Raw genomic sequence first — 21285 nt, forward strand, 5'->3', positions numbered from 1 at the left:
GCTCATAAGAAAATGAAGTACATTTTCCAACCATCATTGTTTCATGGAATTAGGCTCCCAACCCTGCAGGAAGGACAACCTGCAGAATGTCAGAAGCAAGAACAAAGCAGCCTTGATCTTTGCTAACATAGTTCCTTTCCAATTACCTGATGAAGGAGAAGCTCCTCTCGAGGCTGCTGACCCAGCCTGGAGGTCCTCTCTGCTTCCTTGCTGCTGCCTCCTGCTGGTGAGGCCTCCCCCTGGCCTTGTGGCTGCTCACTCAGATCTCCTCCGGCCTCGGCCTCCATGTCTTCGGAAGAGGGGATCTGCTGCAGCCGAGGTTTCTCGCTGGATTTGGCCATGCGCTGCGGAGGGGGATGGTGAAGCAGGTAGAGGATCATGAAGGAGCAGGTAAGCTTAGCAACCCAAACCCACAATCACCACTGAAGATGGAAATGCAAACGGTATGCAAGCGATTTCAGATTCAGCCTACCATATATACTCGTGTAGAAGCATACCCTCGGATTTTTAACCCAAGTACCATGAAAAATGGGTCAACTGCAGATAAACCGACCCACATTTTTCATGATATTTGGGTTAAAAATTCGAGGGTCTGCTTATCTGCAGATGGACGTATCTGTGAGTATATATGGGAAATAGGAGTGCTTTTTAAAAAGTATTACCATATATATTCACAGATAAGCCCATCTGCGGATAAGCCAAACCCAACCTTTTAGGTACATTTTGGTACCTAAAATTCTCAGCTTACCTGCAAGTATATATGGTATTTTGGGGACTGAGAAGCCTTCCAGGCCTGGGGCGCTATCACACTGCCTCAGTGCAATAAGTGCCCTTTCCTTGCCAGCAATCCATCTTGTGCAATTTTAGCCATTTTATTATATATTTTAAAATAAATATTATTAATAACAGCTTAATTTGAAAGAGTCAGCTTCAGATACACCCTTGAAAGCCTGGGGGTATGCTCTATAGCCAATCCCAGGCCTTCCTTATTCTGTGCTTCAAAAGGGTCCCTCGCCGGTCCCACGTCCTTAAAAGGCATCTCATATAGACGAATGGCCAGGTAACTTTTCTCCAAGAGCATCTCCATTGCTGACCTGCCCCCAAATGAATCAGATCCCTTATGGGGTAGTGTAAGAAATATGCCCTCTCCCCAGCTCCCTTGGATCACATCCACCTGCTCAGCCTCTGAAGGAGACCAAAACCGGAGCCCACCTTTCCCAGCTGAGTCTGCTGCTTCAGATGCTCCAGAAAGAGGGCGTGGTGCTGCTGGTACGCCAGCTGCTGCTGCACTGTTCGGGGGCTGGAGGGCAAGGGCTCCGAGCGGGTCCGTCCCAAGGGCTTGTGGATCACTGGCATTGACAGCCGCTCCGAAGGAAGCACTGAAGGGCTGAAGTGAAAGGGGACCGATCCCAGACCTGGAACTGCAAACGGAGGAGACAAGGGGGTGAGGCAGCAGGGGGCACCCCAAAATACTTAGGGGCCCATTCACATGTGGTGGGAACAAGCTGATCCAAAGAACGGCCCTTGCAAATACAGGTAGTCCTCACTTAACAACTGTCCTAACAGTCAGGAAACCATGCTGAGACAAGGAATAGGTCTCTAGTGTTTATTACTGCTACATTAGACAGAAAATCCTAACAAACTGAAGAAGCGTGGGGAAAACCCAGACAGATAAACCACAAAAGTTAAGGCAGGTCTGATCTGTGTCTCTTTGAATGGCTGCTTAACTCCTCAGTACTACGCATGCGTTTTCCCCCCTGGATAGGGGCCCCCTCCTGCTCACCATCAGTACTCATGACATCTACCACAATTGGGAATGGAATTTTGATTGCTAAGCGAAGCAGACATTAAGTGAATCTGACCCGATTTTACCACCTTTTTTGCAGGTGGCCATTAAGCAAATCACCATGGGCATTAAGTGAATGTGGTCATTAAGTGAATTATGCAGTTGCCCATTGGTTTTGCTTTGGCATAAGATGGCTGGAAAGGTAGAAAATGGTGATCATGTGACCATGGGATACTGCAATGGTCATAAATGTGAACTGGTTGCCAAGCACTCAAATTGTGATCATGTAACCATGGTGATACCAGGACAGTCGTAAGTGTGAGTTCCGGTCATAAGTTGTCTTTTTCAGCACTGTAGTAAGTCTGAACTGTCACTAAAGTAATGGTTGTTAAGCAAGGAATACCTCTGCTGTTAAGCGTCTGAGAGAATTCTTAAAGCTCAGTGTGCATTTCTAGCCCAAGGAAATAGTCTCTTCTAAATGGTGCACTTTAAGCATTGTGTTATGAAACCTGTCTGCCCTCAGGTTTCTAGTCCACAAGACTAAAACAAATGACCTAAAACAAAGAAACCAACCAACCTAAAAGAACCTCCCAACAATCCAAAGTGTCCTTTTGCACTCCCAGAATCACAGCCTGCTTATTTTTACTGTAAGGATAAAGTGGCTGCAATTTAAGAACAGGATGAGCGGATGGAATGACGAACATTCCTCTCCAAAACTGCTGACAATTGTAGAAAGCCATTAAAACACGTGAAAGCCAGTTTGAAATCACCAACAAAAATCCAGTGTCATCCCAAGGGGCACTTTAACAGACACTTACCCAAAACATAAATATATAAAACGCTGAAAATGCAATGATCATATGGATTAAATTAGAGCTGATTAGATCTTGCACCTCCAGGGTTAGCAATTTGGTACTTTCCAGATGTTATGGGCTACATCTCCTGCAACTTATGAGCTTATGAGTTTTATTTCATCAGAGATAAAATTGGCCATGTGGATAGGAGGTTGTAGTGTAGAACATCTGGAAGGGGCTAAGTCACTGACCTGTGAAGTATAGGATCCCAGCTCTAATTTAATCCACACTAAATATATATTTGCAATATTTCTGCATTTGCTGTAAGTCTGCATTAAAGGCTCTTCTTGCTAATGTGCTGGTTTGCTGTTGTTCTTAACGGACTGTGGCATTTAAGTGTCTTCCTCCTTGCTACAATTGGGAAAAACCCTCTGCTGCTCCTCCTCCTCCTCCTCCTCCTCTGGGGCTGCCATACACAGAAAGACGCTCTGCAGGTCCTGAAAGTGTAATCCCAGGGCATTAGTACCATGTTTCTCAACCTTGGCAGCTTTCAGAAGTGTGGACTTCCCACTGCATTAGTACATACATCTTGAGCTGATTTTGAATACAACATCAGGTCACCTGGGGGTTTACTGCAACAACTGGGATAATCAATGGAAGCAGCAAAGTGAAGGCTGATGTTCAACAGGCAAGCCCCCCCCCCCCCCCCCCAGGAGCAGGACCAGAGCTTATTTTCAGTTTGAAATATACAATTTCCAGTACTAATCAGGGATACGTTTGATGCAGCTCTATTTCATCCCTGCTCATTGTATTTTCTCTTTGGTAAAATACAAACTTGTCCTGACTAAGCAAGGACCACACCAAGACGAGGAGGAAGTCTCTAGTGTTTTATTACTGCTATTGTAGACAGGAAATCCTACCCAACTGAAGAAGCGTGGGAAAACCCAGACAGATAAACCCCCAAAGTCAAGGTGGATCTGTTCTGTGTCTCTTTGAATAACAGCTCAAACTCTCTAAACTACGCATGCGTTTTCCCCCCTGGATAGGGGCCCCCTCCTGCTCACCATCAGTACTCGTGACAAAACTGATCAATTCAGTTGCTAGTTCAGTACAAATGGTACCTGCCCCATTTCTACTGCTATGATAGCCTTTTCTGACTGGCGCCCTCCAGATCTGTTGGATTGCAAGAACCCTCAGATAGCACAGAGCACCTGTTTAGAGAAGATTCTGCTGTGTTATAATTTATACCCTGCGTTTCTTCTCAAACAAGCACTCAAGGGAGTGAGCTACAGCTAGAAGTATAATGTGTATGTCTTCATTAACTATATAAACAATCAGAGCTGTAAAATGTGTCAATAAAATCAATACAGGTGCAATCAATTGAGAGGGTGTAATTCCCCAGAAACCTCTTCACCAGACAGAGGATCAGAGAACGCACCTCAGAGGATCAGAGAACGAACCACACTCATGGTTCAATCCAGCACACCCATGAGACTCTTCTGTGAACAAGGTTTTGCTATGACTCATTAAAATAGCCGTGTTGATTTCCAGGAGCACATGGCTGCAATAGAAGTCTTCTCTGCAGCAGCTGTGTGACTGTGGAAAAAGGTGCAGCTGTTTTGATGGGTCACAGACAAGTGCTAAATCTGTGTTCCTAAGCATTTCAAAACACTGTTTCTGAATTGTATCCAAAGCACTGCATAGACCTATCCCAAATAACTGCGCACAATGTCCCTATTACGTCTTGTTAATTTGTCTCCTCCTGAAATACCTTTCCGGGAGGGCTGAATGCTAATACTGTGGGTGCACATCAAGGACAGTCCTACATCTTGCTAAAGCTAGGGGGCAACCTTGGCCTCCAAGTATTGCTGAACTACAACTCCCAGCATCTCTCACCACTGGCCAGGCTTCCTGGGGATTGTGGAAGTTGTAGTTCAGCAACCTATGGAAGGCCAAGTTGCCTGCTCTCTGTGTTCTGTGCTTCCCCAAAGATGAAGGGCCAAATACTCACCTGTAACGAGAGGAGGGTGAGCAAGTGAAGGCTCCAGAATGATAACAGGATGAAGTCGAGGGGACAGAGGGCTTCCGGGTTCGTGTTGCTCCAAGCTGGCAGGTAGGAACACAGGTGCGTGAGTGCTAGTCAGGACAGGCACCTTGTGTGCTAGGCCTGGGTGTGCCCTGTGATCACCATCCCCCTGTAGAGACAGAATTGGAGAGTGTGAGTGGAGGGCATGTCCCTGAATCCCAAGTGATCCTTCCCTAACATTCTTAAAAGGGAGCAATGCAGAGAAATGGCTGAGGTACCAGGACTCAGTTTATATCACGGGTAAGCAGAAGGTTGACACAGGTCCACCAGGCAATTTCTATCACACTTGCCAGCTCCTATGAGTGTAGCTGGGACTTTTCAAAAGATAAACAAAAACAAAACAGAAAAATAGAAAGGTGGCCTCCAGGGCTTTAGGAAAAACTGCAAATCCATGCTAAAGCAATGTAGAAACTCTGCTGTTCTTCAGAATTTTTCATCAAGCGGAGGGAGGGTGAATTTCAATTCATGTGTGCAAGGAAAAAAACTAAATGCAGACATGGTTTGAACCTTAATCCCTTATCTTCCTTCCCCCACTATGTCTTTTAATTGTTTGCAATAAAGAATTCTTAAGAACTCAAAAACTTGCACAGAGCTTTATGATCTGGGGTTGATCTAACGATGATAGTGTCTTAATATTTTAAAAATGGCAGGGTCATGGTCCAAGTCAGCAAGGCACTTTTTACTGTCAGGGATCTAATCAATCTATGTCAATTCAGAGCAGTTAGTTTAGGAAGTTGAGTTCCTGATGTCCTCCAAGCTTGCTTCTCTTCCTGCAGATGTTTCACTACTGGGCTAGGTACTGTCTATCATCAGTGCACTGATGTCATTACCTGCCTGGTAATGAAACCTCTGCAGGAAGAGAAGCAAACCAAGAGATTGTCAAGAACTCAACAACTCCACCCTAATCTACACCAATATGTCAAGTTCAGGAGATGCATTCCCACCCTCCACTAGCCATTTCCTTCTCTTAAAAACGACCTGTTTCCACTGAGGATTCCAATGGCCATTGTTACTCCCACTGTCAGCTGCAGGGTTCCTCAGCCAGGGTTCTGCGAGAGGTCGCTAGGGGTTCCCTGGGAGATCATGATTTATTGAAAAAGTTACCTCAAATTCGGGCAATTTCACATTAAAGAGGCAACTTTCATTCTTTATTTTCAGCTTAAGAACACTGTTAGTGCATATCTACAGGCCTACCCATGAAATGCATATAATAATTTTGTAACTTCTGGCCTATCTTTGAGCCAGAATGTGCAGGGGTTCCCCCAGGCCTGAAAAATATTTCAAGGGTTCCTCCAGGGTCAAAAGGTCGAGAAAGGCTGGTCTACTGCAACCTTTCTCAACCTATGACGTATCACAAGACTGCAAATTCCCTTGGCTGGACCTCCGTTTATCTGGGTAGTCTAGCTGCATGATGTCTAGCAGTTTCCTGGTTATGGAAGGCCTGAACAGAATGTGTCTCATCTACTGCTTCATCCCCTTTCCTCTTGCCACAGTCCTTCAAAACATACCCTGACAGATGCTGCAGAAGTGGCTGGTAGTCCAAGGGTGAGAGCTGGGAGAGAATTACTGGTCTGTAGAGCATACTGAGCCAATGAGCTTTCCTGCATTCTCAGGCGCTGAGCTAGTGGCGCCTGTAACAAGGAGAAAGAAGTAAAGCAATAATCCACCAAGTTCAACGGCCCTCATAACAATGAAACTTGTCCTGAGAATGGAATTCTCTGAGCCTGGGAATGGAGAAGGACATTTCCAAATTACATGTCAACCCCCTTACAGAGCCTCATAACCAAGAAAGCAAGATTCTCAGACACAAAGTTGGCAAAGGGGAAAAGGTTAGAGCAGTGTTTCTCAACCTTGGCCAATTTAAGATGCACGGACGTCAAATCCCAGAATTCCCCAGCCAGCATATGCTGGCTGGGGAATTCTGGGATTTGAAATCCATGCATCTTAAAGTGGCCAAGGTTGAGAAACACTGGGTTAGAGAGCCTTGGAAACTTTGATCCTCTGAGTCTTGGTTGAATGGGGAGGATGCAAATCACTTGTATGATACCACAAAAATGTCCATCTGTTCTTGATCTACAGGAACAGTGATTTGAAAAAATGGGAGGAAGAGAAATCAGAATTAAATGTTGGGACTAAGATGGAAAAGGAGCAATTCTTCAGCACTGTTAGAACCATCCACAGGATTGAGGTAGTGGATAAATAGGTAGACTTCTTGTATGTATGATTCTCTGCAATAAATCTACTGTATTCATCTAAACTTCTTGAGTTTGCCTAGGAATGTGGAGTGAGGAGAAAGGCTAATAGCCATACCTCTCATGGGCATCCACCTTGCCCCTGCTATGCATTATGAAAGGCAACAGGCATCAGCAACAGGTTCAACCTGAAGATATGTCTCCATCAGCCATATTAAAGAATCCATATTCCCTTACAGAAGAGCGTACGGTTTCACTTCCCTCCAGTCCAGCTTTCTATCAGTGTGGTTTCCCAAAGCAGGGAAACACTCTGGATTGATTTAAGCCTTTTTATTTCACCTTTCTCCTAAATGTAGTATTGACACAAGGATGGATGCGGCTGAAAACAAAATGGAAGCACGGGGCACAACCTTATGTCAAGACAGACTCAGAGTCCATCTAGCCAAGTCCTGTTAGCGCTGGTTGGCAACAGGTTTTTAGGGTTCAGTCTTGCCTATCTAGATTTGGAGTAAACCTGGGACTTTCTGGGCTCAATTGATGAGCTACAATTCCCTCAGATCGGAAACTGGGGAATGAATGAACGAACGAATGAAAAAATGGCAACATCAGAAGAACATCCAAGAACACAAAAAATGTAGCAAAAAATTGTAGACTTTTTTTCCCCTTTGCAATGCAGTCTATTAAAAATGTGTGAAACAGTGTGGCAAAACACTATATAGAGTACATGGAAAGTGGAATTCTTATAGAATAAAAGCAGTCAACAGGGAATGAAGAAAGTCACAGTTCCCAAGGCATGTTGTTTAGTAACAGACAGACATACTGGGTCTTGCCCCCACGAATGGGATTTTGGTAAGTGGAGGCTGGTTATCTCAGTGACTCTGCAACTGAGAACAGTGTTTTGTGTAACACTTCCTTCAAATGCAAGACATGAGTTTTCAGCCCCCATACTGAAGCTCAAAGGTTTTAGATCTGATTGATTCCTTGAATGGGAGACTCATCCAACCCCATGTAAGAACAGGATATACATTTAGTAAAGAAGCTGTAAAATGGAAAGATGAGCCCAAACCATTCAGCACCAACTGATCGTAAGTGCCTTCTAAGACAGACAGGTTTAAATTAAAATGTAATTTCTGGCGAAGATCAGAAGCTAACTTGCTTCACATTTTACCCAATGTTTTAACAACCTGCCTAGAGCAGTGTTTCTCAACCTTGGCCACTTTCAGATGTGTGGACTTCAACTCCCAGAATTCCCCTTGCTGGCTGGGGAATTCTGGGAGTTGAAGTCCACACATCTGAAAGTGGCCAAGGTTGAGAAGCACTGGCCTAGAGGTTTTGATCAGCTGCAAGCAGCTGAGTAAGGAGCTATTTTTTGCAGGCCTCTTGGTGGTGTTCATACTTAATCTCTCAGGGGTATGTCACAGATTGCCCTGGCTATGTTCCTATGGGTTGCATACCTCTTGGACAAGCCCTGGTGCGGCTGGTAGGGCTCCATGTTCTGCCACCAGGCTATCATTGGGCGAGCTGCATCCAGAGACTGGGGTGCTGCTGCTGCTGGGAGATGAGTCTGCAGGTGATAAAGAAGACACAAGGCTCTGGCTACAGGACAGGCAGAACAAACAAAGGGAGGGTCAAGGACACCATCCCAGGAAGCTACAGCTGACCGGCAGGGCAACGGACATCTGAGAAACATCCTAGGCCAGCCTTTCCCAGCCCAAAACCCATGGCTCTATAGGGCCACCAATCAAATTACCCCCTAGCCAGAAAGGAGCGAGATGATAGAAGCTGTAGCATAAGCATAAATGGGTTGGGGATGGATAGTTGGACCCTGGAATTGGGATCAATCCAGGCTCGTCTTCAAATGAACTTATTCAAAGCTCAAAGCTTGCTGTGCTGGGACCCATCACATCCCCAGTGGTGTCAATTCATTGTCCTGGGAAATATTTCAGATTGCCTATTTTTGCTCCGTTCCCATGACGAGGGACACACCAGAAAACACCCCCTTCCACCAAATCCTTTGGATGGGTTCTTCTTACCAATGGCTTCTATCGGGCGTCTTTTCAAGGAAGGGGGTGCGCTTTCCTTCCGGGTCAGTGGGTTTTTGCGCCGTTCAGTTTTTTTAGCTTTGCAGCGCAACTTCAGGTTTGGCTCAGAGGCTGAAGCAAATACAGAGAAGGGGGTGAGAAGTCCTGGGAGAAAAAGTCCACCTAGCTCAGCAGAGACACTTGGCACCCAAAAATCAGCAAAGGCATTTGCCAGCACACCAGGATAAGCATTATCCAAGACCACAGAAATGCAAATGCAAATGATCCCAGTGAGATCATCCAGTTTATCCAGTGTTTGGGATAAAAGGTCTTTCCCAGAGACTTTGGCACCTCAAGTACCGCTCTCTGCTTCCCAGGCTTTTAAACTGGGTTTTATTTGAATTTCAATTCACATTGTTTTAGTTTTTGAATGGCCGCCTTGTAGCTGCCTAGTTTATATGGTGTTTTTATTTTGCATTTTCTTTTATTTTATTGTATATGTTTTTATTCATTTTTTAGCATTTTTTACTGTAGAGCACCCAGATCGTTTTGACTATGGGGCGATTTAAAAATTATCTACCACTGAACAACTAAACCCAAGGAAAATGCTGGGTTGGTGATAGCAAAGCCTGCTGAAAGATTGCCAACAAAACGGTCAAAATATCATTCTAAATGAAATTATGGGCAACATCTGAGTCACAGCTCAGCTTCCATTTCTCATTTCACCACTTGGAGGGTGCAACTTTTATGCTGTGAAGGCCTAACCTACGGGCTCAAATCTCAACAGGTAGGGGGCCTAGGACATACACTGAATTTAACTGAAATTAAAAGTAACAGAGTTAATATTATATTAAAATATTCTCTATGCAAGACTAAAGGTTAAATATGCTTAGTTCCCATGTACATCTTAATTTCACCTAATATTTCAATATAATTCAGCAGCAATTTTCAGCCCCCACCCCCAAGGCTGCTTTCTTGCTTCTCTATATCTACCCCCATTCCTCTTCCTCTTCCCAAAAGTCTAGATGCCGAAAGGAAATCTGGTTTTGAAAGCAGCATGCACATTTAGAAAAAGGAATAAAACAGAGCCATTTTTAGAAGATTGGTAAAACTAAGGCAAGCCCTGTTGCAAGCTTACAATCAAAATGACATAACACAAGAAGAAAAAGGGAAGAGGAGGGAGGACGAAATAAAAAAACATGTGGTATCACCTCCTAAAGTCACAATTTAACTCCTAGAGTTTCCAGCTGGAACAAAAGGTGACCACATGAAAAGTTATTGATGTGCATGTATCTTAGGTAAGTTCATGTGAGCTAGGATCATTCCACTGATCATTTTTTTTTAGATTTTTTTATCCCGCCTTTATTATTTTTATAAATAACCCAAGGTGGGGAACATAACTAATACTCCTTCCTTCTATTTTCCCCACAACAACAACCCTGTGAAGTGGGTTGGGCTGATTCCTGCCTGTTACTCTTGTTTCTCTGAACAACCAAGCAGATAGCTATACCTTTAATATTAATTTTTTTATGCAGTTACAGGGTAGTTCATCATATTAAACATTACACTATAAAATGGTTCCCTGGCAAAAGTCCAATGCTATTATTCCTGCTACTGTCCAAAGAAGACCATCAAGGCTGTTCCACTTCCTCTTTTCGTCATTTGGCAACGTAATAGCCCCAGAGAGTTCTCTAACTTGAATAAGCCCCTTTACCTGTTTTCCTTAGTGGAAAGTGCTCTGGAGAATCCCTGGAGTTGTTGGAGACAGGAGGAAAGAAAGTAGGGAGCACAGGATTAGGTGGACCTTCATGTTCCATTGGCTCCAAGGACCTGGATAGAGAATGAGGAAGAGATTTGTGGTTGGCATTCCTAGATCAGTTTATGATAAAGGTTAAGAGAATGAGCCTGCAGGTTAGGAAGTCTTCTGTTCAAATCCTGCCTCCCTGCCAAGATTCCCCAGAGCAGTGTTTCTCAACCTTGGCAACTTTAAGATGTGTGGACTTCAACTCCCAGAACTCCCCAGATGTCAGAGCTCAAGCTGGTCACTACTGCCTGCAAAGCACACGCTTGGCTTCGGAGCAAAGGTCTCAGAATAGCTTCCTGGTCATTGCTGGACCATGAAGTGCTGAGGTCCCAACTTGCAGGACTGAGCCATGAAGGAATACCGTGTAAGCAAAGGAGGTACTACGCTTTTCCTTTAGAAGCATTGCAAACACATAGCAACAGAAATCAATCATATTTTGAACGACCTGCTCAACTTGGTTCTTCTGAGCAAGCCAATGCCATCCAAAGTTGAGGTTTCAAGAGGACTGGCGTATGGCTTTTTTACTGTCTTCTTAGGTAAGTAATGATTCCAAATGGCTTCAGACTCAACTCTGACACTTCTGGACCCAAACTGTGGAACATGGCAGGAAGGAAGAACAGTAGTGTTGCCATGGAATCTTTCAGTATTCTTTCCAATTATGATATCAATGTCTTCTGAAAAAAGGATTCTGCAGGATCCATCTTGGTTTCAGGGATGTTCAGTATTTGCAGGATTGTGTAAGGTTGATTTTTTCCCTCCTTTTTTCTTTGGAAACCCTGACAAATTTGCCCACTCATGGAGGAGGGCAGACAAAAGAAACTTTCCATCTGTCACACCACTTTCATCTTTCTTCCAAGGGTTGTTTCTTTTGAGTGCCTCTTTCCTCTCTCCCTTAGCCTTACCCTTCTGACTGTAATAAGGAAGCAGTATGTATAAACCAAGTTATAGGCACAAGTACCACCGGTCCCCAGAAACTCCCTTGGCCTGGCTCTTTGCACTCCTTAACTGGAGTTATTTATTTTTAATCATTTTAATTCAAACTTTATATAAAAAGATGTAAAGTGAAACACCAGCCTTAAGCAATGATGTCCCTTCTACACCTCACACTGGCTCCATATATATTCTAAAAAAATTAAATGATGACTGGCTGCAACCCAGTGCTTTGTTCGGAAGCAAGGGTGGATTATCCTCTGGGCCTGATGTCCAAGGCCCAGCCTAAGAATCTCCCAAGGGTTTATGAAGAAGGGTTACCTACCTACACATCTACCAAATTCAGATGAATTTTAAAAGAGAGACAAATACACCCCCCCCAAAAAATATTCTAGATCTATTCCTATATTCTCTATGTGCGTGTGCCTTTAAGTCTGTCTTTACTCTTGGCAAATATATGGACAAGTCCATGCAGCTTCTTGGAGGTGGTTTGCCATTGCCTTTTTCCGAGAGCTGAGAGAGTGTGACTGGCCCAAAGTCACTCAACTAGTTTTGTGCCTAAGGCAGGACTAGAGCTCATGATCTCCTGGTTCTAGCCTGGTTCCTTTAAGAACTACACTAACCTGGCACTCCTACTTTGTGTACAAATACTTAAAGACCAATTTTAGGGGCCTAGATTAGGAGACTGCTCAAAGCCAAAAAGACCTTAATTTAACCTTATGTAGACATATGATTAATGATTCCACTCCCATCTCAAAAGGAGATGGTAAGCTTGGCTGAGGGGATAACGGAGAACCATGTCACCAACTGGCTTCCTAGTGTTTTGTGACTGGCCACGCCAACTATTAGAGCCATTTTGAGAAGGTGCATCCCCCTCCATGGTGATCATTTTAGGAGAGCACTCACGACATGCTTTCCAAACCCCCCCCCATCCAAACATTTACTGTACTCCTGTTTTCCAGGATCTGGCCAAACAACTGTCTGCTAAGGCTTTAGCACTCCAGAGAAACACCACAGCTGATTCTGAGGCTGGTGTTACCCAGGTTCAAGCCATGTTACTCAGGATCAAGCTCCACTAGGCTCACTCAACAAGGCTGACCCTTGCCTTGATCTGCACAAAATCTCAGCTTAATCATCTGAGATGAGAGGCCATATAAATTGAATGAATGAATGAATGAATGAATGAATAATAAGAGTTATCTTGGCCTCCCACCACCTGGCTGGGGATGATTGGGGTCCTAGTCCACCATATCTGGGGTGCTTTAGATTGAAACAGATGTTACCAAAGCGCATCATTTGTAGTGTTACAGGGTATGTGTGTTTGTGTGCATTTAAAGAAGCCCCCCCGCTCCCAACTCCTGATCTGTTATATTTCTCAGAAGGAATCTTTCTTTCCATGCCTGTCTAGGGCCCCAACAGGAAAGTAAAGCCAGTGAAAGTCAGCAGAGCTGAATAGCTTCTCCCTTTATAACAACACCCAAAGTGCTGTGTGTGGAACTAGGTCAAGGACTTTAGCAAGGGTGTAACAACAGAGAAGAAAACAGGACACTGGGGGTGTGGCCAACCAGTCCTGCACAATGCAAGCAGGGAAATGATCTTGACTGCAAAGGATCTACCAAGAGATGTAATCCAATCCACTCAGATCAAGATCCCAGGGCTATTAACAGGCTCATGTTCTCTTTCACAGGACACATCCATGAAACAGAAAAGGCAGATTACGGTGCTGTAAAACAAAGTGCATTATAGTGCTTCTAAAAATACGTAAGGCAGAAAAATGAGTGAGGTAGTTTTACGAGGAAGTCAAGTCCTGTAAGTTGTAGCCAGAGCTGGAAATGCAGTGTTTCACTTAAAAGGGCCATCCTAGCCAGATGAATGTTATTAGTCTAAGTAGGGACACATCTCAAGGGGGAAAATGCCTTGAGAAATCAAGGACATCTACATCTGGTTAAACTGGGGTGTAATGCAGTTTACAACATCAACCCAACTAGTCTACCATCCCCTCTTTTGCGTCCTAAAAGTCTTCCTAATTAGGTTCCTGCAAGCTGCATTGGCCATGCTGGTTGGGGATGATGGAAACTATAGCAGGATTGGTTCTTAAGCCCACATTAAGAACTCTGTTAATGTTCCAGCATGTGGTGTTTGCAAATTTCTTTCTAGAAGCAGGTTACCTGTATGGCATGATGGGAGCATTAGTCCTTTCCAGAGCAGCTTGTTGTTTTTTCAGGATGACCTCAGCCAGTTTCTGCTTCACAACCATACTTGCTACAGCACCTGTTGAACAAAAATGCAGCTGGTAACTACAATGAAACATTCCCGGCTAGCTATAGGTACTCATCCCTAAATTTCCAGTTCTGCGGTGCCTGAAAATGAATTCCATTGTTGAAACGCACCCAAAAACATTTGACCAAACTCAAAAGCAGGGAAGATCTTTTCATTAAAGCCACTGAGCTCCCAAAGGTGGCATGTAAATCTTAATAGGTAAATAGAGTAAGGAGGAACTTCAAGAAATAAGAGATGGATCTTGCTGAGAGAAAACTCAGATTCTGGAAGGATGTGAAGGCTTTGTCTCTTTATCCTCAGAAGGCGTCATTCAGAGACAGACTGCATGTTCCATTATTTCCCTGATAATTGCAGAAAACTCCCTGACAGAAGTCCTCTCGCTCTGTTTCATCTGTCTCAGTGTTGTCTAAACAACTAGCAGAGAACCCCCAGAATTTCAGGGTGAGGTCTTTCCCAGCTCTTCCTTCCTAAGGATTATACAGACAAAATTTGGGAGCTTTGACATGCAAAGCATACTCTACCAACTAAGTGTCCTTAGTCAATTCTGTCCATCAAAACCTGTACCAAACCCCAGTCATTCACAATTTTCTGAGTTAGTAGTCTTCTACCAGATGTGTCGTTAAGTCAGGACTGTATAATCTTACTTTTTTCTGGTCCAGGATTACACTTGGGCAAGGCAAGGGGAAAAAATAGCAAAACTGATGGAATTTATTAAATCACTCCCATCAGTTTTTCACTCAAAGCCATCAACTGTATATCTAGCATATGATTACAGGGGTGAAGTAGATTTATTAAGGAGAGGGGGAGAACAGAATATGCTACAGCTAAAGTCATAGCTACTTCTACATTGCCATAGGAGGTAGAAAAGATTGCTTCTCCTGTGCTGGGCCATCCTCTTGTGTACAGGCTGTTTGGTTTCCCCAATGTAGAGCAACACCACAGGACCAGAATCAGCAGTTTACCTTCATCTAGAAGAAAAAGGACACTCCTTTGAGGACAACAATGTTCATATTTTGGACAGAGAAGACAGGTGGTTTGAGAGAGGGGTTAAGGAATCCATTCATGCCAAAGTGGAAAATCCTTCCCTCAATAGAGGCGGAGGCCTCAGACACAACTTGTCCCCCATTTTTCATGCTGCTCTTTCATCAGTCCCCAGGAAGATTAAGACCACCAGGAAGGCCACTCTTAAAGATCCACTTGGGGATGAACAAAGGATCTAGGAGTAAGACATCCCAAAGGCAATCCACACCTCCATGGCACAATTAACAGCCATTCAGGTGTAGGGACAATGCAGCCACCTTGGAAGACATATACGGGGTCCCTCACCAACCTTTGCCCAGATTAAAGAAGCTGCTTGGCCAAGCAGAAACATTTCTACCAAAAAGAAAGAAATCCAGTTGCCATGACTCAACCTACAGACAATTCCACCTGGATCACTGAGAATCTTCATCAATATAATAATAGAGCAGGACCTGCAGCTTTGGCCTAAGAACACATTTGAACTATCAAAGAAAAGATGGGAAAAGGCCACCTGTTGAGGAAGTAGAACCAATTTTATATTTCTTAAAACACTACAGAAAACCCCTTGCTTTGATTTGGCCTTGATGAAGTAACTCTTCCCAGATCTCCCCAAGGAAAATCATGCAACTTGACATATCAGGGCTAGGCTATGATGTTACAAAAACATTCACAAGGTGCTGAAAGGCGTGGGAAGTGGCTGCAGGGAATTCCCAGGCATGTATCACTCAGCAGCTTTGAAGTGGCCTCCCCTTAATGCCCGTGAGTGAATGCGTGATTTCCATAGGGCTGGGCCACATTGCTGCACAGCCAGCCAGCAGAGCATTATAGATGGCAGCCCTGGCTTCTGATCAAGGAGGCTTAGACTACTGGGCACACCTGGTCTCTCAGCTTCAGTTCCTCCATCTATAAAGTGGGAATTTTATTGCCCTTGCTTGAAGCAAAGACGTGAGGTTCATTTTTTTAAATTGCATTTTCGATGAAAAAATTAATATGCATATTACACCTCCATTGGATATGGAAGTAATCACAAACACAAATCTGACTTCCTTTCTTCCAAAAATAGATTATTTCCAGCCAATAAGTACTTTGCCATTGGCCTTTTTTGTGATTTTTATAATGATTTGTGAACACAATGAGAGGTAAGCAAAGACATGAGAGGAAAAAATAGTGTAACTAATGCTGCTTATTCAAAGTGCTCGTTTTTATGATGAACAACCACCACAACTTGCTATGGCTTGTAAGAGCTATCTTAAATTGTAATTTGTACAGCATCTCTCATTTCAATATGATGTAAAAGAAGTTGGCAGGATGCAAGACTCTGACTTTTTATAGGGGAGCAGAAAGTCATGCATCACCTGAGCTAAGACAGCAGGAGAAACTGCAAATAATGTCGGTCTAAATGAAGAGAGAACAGTGTGTAATATTATTAATTTACTTTGTCAGCGCTACAATAACAGCCCAATGCATGTCAAGCAGTTCTTGCTGCCAAGAAAGGATATTTCAGTTCAACATCAGGAGGAAAGCTTAGCCAAAATCTGCTTCTAGGCCACGTTTGACCCTCAAGTTTTAGTCCTGCATTTCAGGGGAAATAGAGAGCCAGCCTGCTCCATTTCTCTATGATCACCTTTTGGATATTTGAAATTCACCTCTCATATGGCTACTCATTCTTCCTTCTGCAGGATGAACACATCCTGCTCTTTCAACCAATCCTCATTTAATGTGGTTCTCACATTACCCTCCTTATCCTGACTGACTTCCTTCAGGTATATCAGGGTCTTTAAAATGCAGCACCCAGCACTAGATTCACTATCCCTGCTGCAATCTGAACAATGCAGCGTAGGACCGACCAATTACTTCTCCTGATCTGGAACCAGCTTAACACAGTCTAAGACTACATTAGCCCTGACAGATGTTGCATCACACTCCTGGCTCATACTTACACTATGATCAATTAAGATATGTAGCCAAATTCATTTCACATGTAACGCCAAATCCAATTTATATCTGAATTTTATCTTGAGTCATGGTCAAACTTGTTTGGTATGACTGGGTGATTTAGGAGATTTATGAGTGGGATTTGCACATACACCCACACACTACTACCACTGAAGCAGAATTAAAGGTATATAATTAGGAAGAAGAGCATGTGAATTAGCTTAGGAGTTCTTGTTAAGATGCTACTGAATTTAAAGCCTTGTGCTAAGGCTGTTTTGCAAATTCTCATTAAAGAGCCAAACAAAAAACCCAGGTGTAACTTGGAAGGCATTTTGTTTGAAAGATGTATGGATTTTTATTGCTGAGAATGGCACTCTGATACATTGTAAAGTATGTGCACCAATGTGTGTATGCCCTCTCTCATACACATGTGCATATATACACACAGAGGCACCCATCAGGCTAATAGAAAGCAGATTTCCAGAAACTTCCCAGCAGTTACAATATTTGTTTCCTGATTGCATAAAAAACACATAGCTAAGTCTTCTAAGTGAGAAACAACAGCTCTTGATTTCTGAGAATCTGAGATTTCTTTTTATGGATGTTAAAAGTATTCCTAAGCTATAACTAAAACAATATCCAAAGGATACCTGTTGGGTAGGAACGAAATAGTTCATTTGGAGCAGGAAGTCATGCATTGCCTGAGCTAATGCAAAGGGAGTAACTTCAACTAATGTCAGTCTAAAGCAGTGTTTCTCAACTGTGGCAACTTTAAGATGTGTGGACTTCAACTCCCAGAATTCCCCAGCCAGCATGGAAAGTGGCATTACAAGTTGATGTAAAGTCTGTGCTGGACACTAGATGGCAGGAAGATTTAGCAGAAATACTCATGCCATCAGGAACAGGGAGAATTTGGCATCAGTAGGTATAATAGAAATGGAAATTATCCTTCTCTTAGGCACAGCCATTCATTAATTCTAAAGTGATGATGCCTCCCTTGCTTTATCATTTAACATCTATTTTTACGAAGAGGAAGGTCCTAAGAAATTTGCTCAGTGGACAGAACACGTTGTGCAGATTGCAAGATTTTATTATTAACAGGACGTGGTTAAGAACTCTCAAGTGTCCTGCTACAGAGTGCTCTTGCACACTGAATTGATTTCAATTCCACACTGAATTGGTTTTGTTGCTTTCAAAGAAGCAACAAAAGAGTAATGGAAACAAGGGGAATATTGAGAAACTTGACTGGATTTGAAAATATTTTAACTAAAACACCGAACATTTGTTAGGCACAATTTATCATTTATTAGTGAAATACAACTTAGAACGTTAACAAGTCAAAGATTGTACGGTTAAATTGATGCAAAATTTGAATATAGTTATAGAGATGGAACACTGGGAATTTCAATGGAAAAAGAATATTAAAATTACCTCAAACATAGAAAACTTAGAAAAATTGGTACAAGATGTTTTACCACTGGTACAGTACTCCAGTCCTGATTGCTAGAATGAGAAATTCCTTTTCTGTGAAATGCTAGAAATATAATGGACAGACTGAATCCATCTACGTGTGGCGGTAATGTTGCAAAGCTCAACAAGAGTGGACAATAATTCATTGTAGAATGGAACAAATTTTGAAAGTCATAATCTCATTTATCCTGAGATATTTTTACTAAACTTAACTAAGCCGTACACTTCTTCAAAGCATACTGAACTGGCATTGCATATATTAACAGCTAAAAGGATTTTATGCACTCTTTTATTAGAAAAGATATTTGATCCCCTCTATGGAAGAATGGCTAACCAAATTTATGGGAGTATGGTTCAATGTCTAGAATAATTCCATATTTAAAAAATCTGATGTAGAATTCAATTCTATCTGGAAACTACTTTTAGAGTACAATTCCAAATTTGATATATAATCTACATATAATTTACAGTATTAATGTATTATCTGTAGTTTTTCTCTCTTCCTATTAACCAACTATTAACTATTTTAACTATTAAAATTTAATAGACATGTTTTGATTAGAAATTGAGTATGAAATATAGCATTTTAAGCTTTTAATGATGTATTAGAATATGCTAGCCATATGATATTTTAGATTTGTGGGTTATCTGCCTATATTTTGTTTCTATTGAATTTTTAAAATTATCTATCTTGCTAAAAACAAAGGTTGCAAATAAAATGTATGGACGAATTAAAAAAAATTATCTATTGTTTATATTAAAAAAAACCCTTGTACTTCTTTAGCATTAAGTTTTCCTTTATTCTTTTACAATTATAATACGTAGCTTGTAAAAATAAATAAAGGGGGAGAAATACTCCAGTGATCAGCCTACAAGGCCCACCATCTTCTTAAATGTCCATCTGTGACTGTTTCAGAGAAGTTTGTACACACTTAGCTTTTGGATGGGGCTTAGCTAGTTTTCTCTTGATCACATCCAAAATTAGTCACGCAGCACTATAGTAAGAGAGTCATGCTAGTTTTTGGTGGCAAAAAATCAGGAGGAGTCAGGTAGCACCTTTTCTGCCAAACAAATGTTATTAAAATGCATCAGCTGTTGTCAGCTGCAGCTCACTTCATCAGGTGGGCAAGCAGGTTTTGAAGGGACTCTGGGGGTGCCCCACAAGTTTTCAGCGGCTGTGCATAGCCTTGGGGATTCAAGATGCACCCCTATAGTTTAAAGGAAATTTGGATTTTGTTGATGCTACAAGCTGGAACTCTGTCCCCCAGGACTGCTTGGGGACAAATTGGGGAGGAGGCTGCTTCCCTGGGTCACTGGGAAAGGGGTTTTCCAACATGACTCTCCAGAAGCTCCAGCCAGCACAGCCGGTGAGGAAAGATGCTGGGATATGTAGTTCAGCAGCCCCTGCTCAGAAACCCCAAGGTCCTCTTAAAGGCGACGATTTTCTCTATGAGCAGGCATAAGAAATCATAGAAGAGCCGGGCCTCTTATATACTAACCACAGAGGCTAAGGAAGGACAAATCTGTGAAGAGGCAGGGGCTTATTTTCCTGTACCAAAGTGAATTATACTAGCTAGTGGGGATGGTCCTCTTCCTAAGAAGAAATGCTACTACTGTCATGGTAAAGATAATCAGGTGGATCACACCTGGGTCTGGCTTGATCAAAAAGGTCAGATCATTTATTGATCAAAAAGGTCAAGTTGTTTATCACTTTTAATCCTGCAGGAAGCATTCGTGTTTATGCAAAGGAAATATTCCTCATCTGGTGTTTGGAATGAAACACAAAAATCTGTCCTTCTCCAACCTGGTGCCCAATACATATACTGGCCTAGAACTTCCATCAATCATTTTAAAATGCATTTGTCCAATCCCAGATTTTTTTCCCCCCAGGGACCTACTTGACCTATGTCTTCCCTGCTGATGGATGCAGCACATTCAGAAGTCTAGTACTAAATCTGTTTTGGGCAACCTACAGGACATGTCCTGAACCTAACCCTCCACGAGAGGCCCAAGATCATACTGCAAATGCAGTGACAAAATAGCTGGAGGGTGCACACGTTTTGTTTTTCCTGTTCCCGTTCAGGAAATCTGAAACAAGGGCTAAAAAAAAATGGTCCTGCCCATTCCTATCAAATTAGCACCCTCCAATACCATCGCCAGCAGCTCTGCAGCTGGCTGATGGAGCAAACTGCAGGGAGAAAGTAGTGCCTCCCTCATTGAATGCCTTAGCCAGTAGATTTATTCTCCAAAACAGAATGGATAGGATGAAAAAAAAGTCTGCAGGAACAGGTGAAGACAAAAAATGAGCCGCTTCGTCTGTAATATCCAGGATAAATCTTAGGAAAGGTCACCAAGAGCTAAATCAGACGTGTCACCTATCATACTGTATGGCTTTGCTTAGTTAAAAACACTCCAGCTGGGACTAAGATTGCTGTGATCCTCACTGCTTCGCCTACTTGCAGTGAAAGGAAAGCTCTTAGTGGTATCAGTGGGAGATTTCCTCTCCTTCAGAGTAGGCAGGCGAGGTGGGAATCTGATTTTGACAGGACTGCAGGAGCAGGAGCTGATCCCCTTCCTCTCATGGCTCTGATCAGTTCATCCCTGCCACTAAATCAGCCAAAGAAAGGCCAACAAAAATGATGCTTAGCCTATTTTGGTATGATTCTACCTTCAGGCATTACTAGCAATGAAATCACAGAGGTGAGTCATACTGAGGCAAGGCAACTCCTAACCATGGAGTTCATTCCTGTAATAGAGTTACACCACTTAACTGAGACAGAAGGAATGGCCTGCATCTAAAGTCACTTTTCCCAGACTTGATGGGTCTCCAGATGTATTGGATCTACCACTTCTAGAATTCCCCAGCCTAGCTGGTTAAAACGAACATCCTGGGAAATTCTTGCAGTCTCAACATTGCTAGCAGGCATCGGGCTGGGAAAGGTTGATCTAAAGGATTCCTGCAGGTCA

General features: G+C 42.8%; 1 protein-coding gene across 4 annotated transcripts in view; it reads right to left on the reverse strand.

The window, feature by feature from the left end:
* The window catches only part of HDAC7 (histone deacetylase 7), a 220248-nt gene that overhangs the window by 33103 nt on the left and 165860 nt on the right, over window positions 1–21285 (reverse strand). For all 4 annotated transcript variants that reach the window (XM_063293973.1, XM_063293974.1, XM_063293971.1 and 1 more), the window contains 8 exons: window positions 13782–13884; window positions 10594–10709; window positions 8892–9011; window positions 8313–8422; window positions 6175–6297; window positions 4592–4775; window positions 1213–1421; window positions 147–344 (listed from right to left, as the gene is read on the reverse strand). In XM_063293973.1, coding sequence (XP_063150043.1) covers window positions 147–344; window positions 1213–1421; window positions 4592–4775; window positions 6175–6297; window positions 8313–8422; window positions 8892–9011; window positions 10594–10709; window positions 13782–13884 — 1163 coding nt within the window. The remainder of the gene's footprint in view (window positions 1–146; window positions 345–1212; window positions 1422–4591; window positions 4776–6174; window positions 6298–8312; window positions 8423–8891; window positions 9012–10593; window positions 10710–13781; window positions 13885–21285) is intronic.

This window comes from Candoia aspera, chromosome 2 (genome assembly GCF_035149785.1).
Source record: "Candoia aspera isolate rCanAsp1 chromosome 2, rCanAsp1.hap2, whole genome shotgun sequence".
Lineage (NCBI taxonomy): Eukaryota > Metazoa > Chordata > Lepidosauria > Squamata > Boidae > Candoia > Candoia aspera.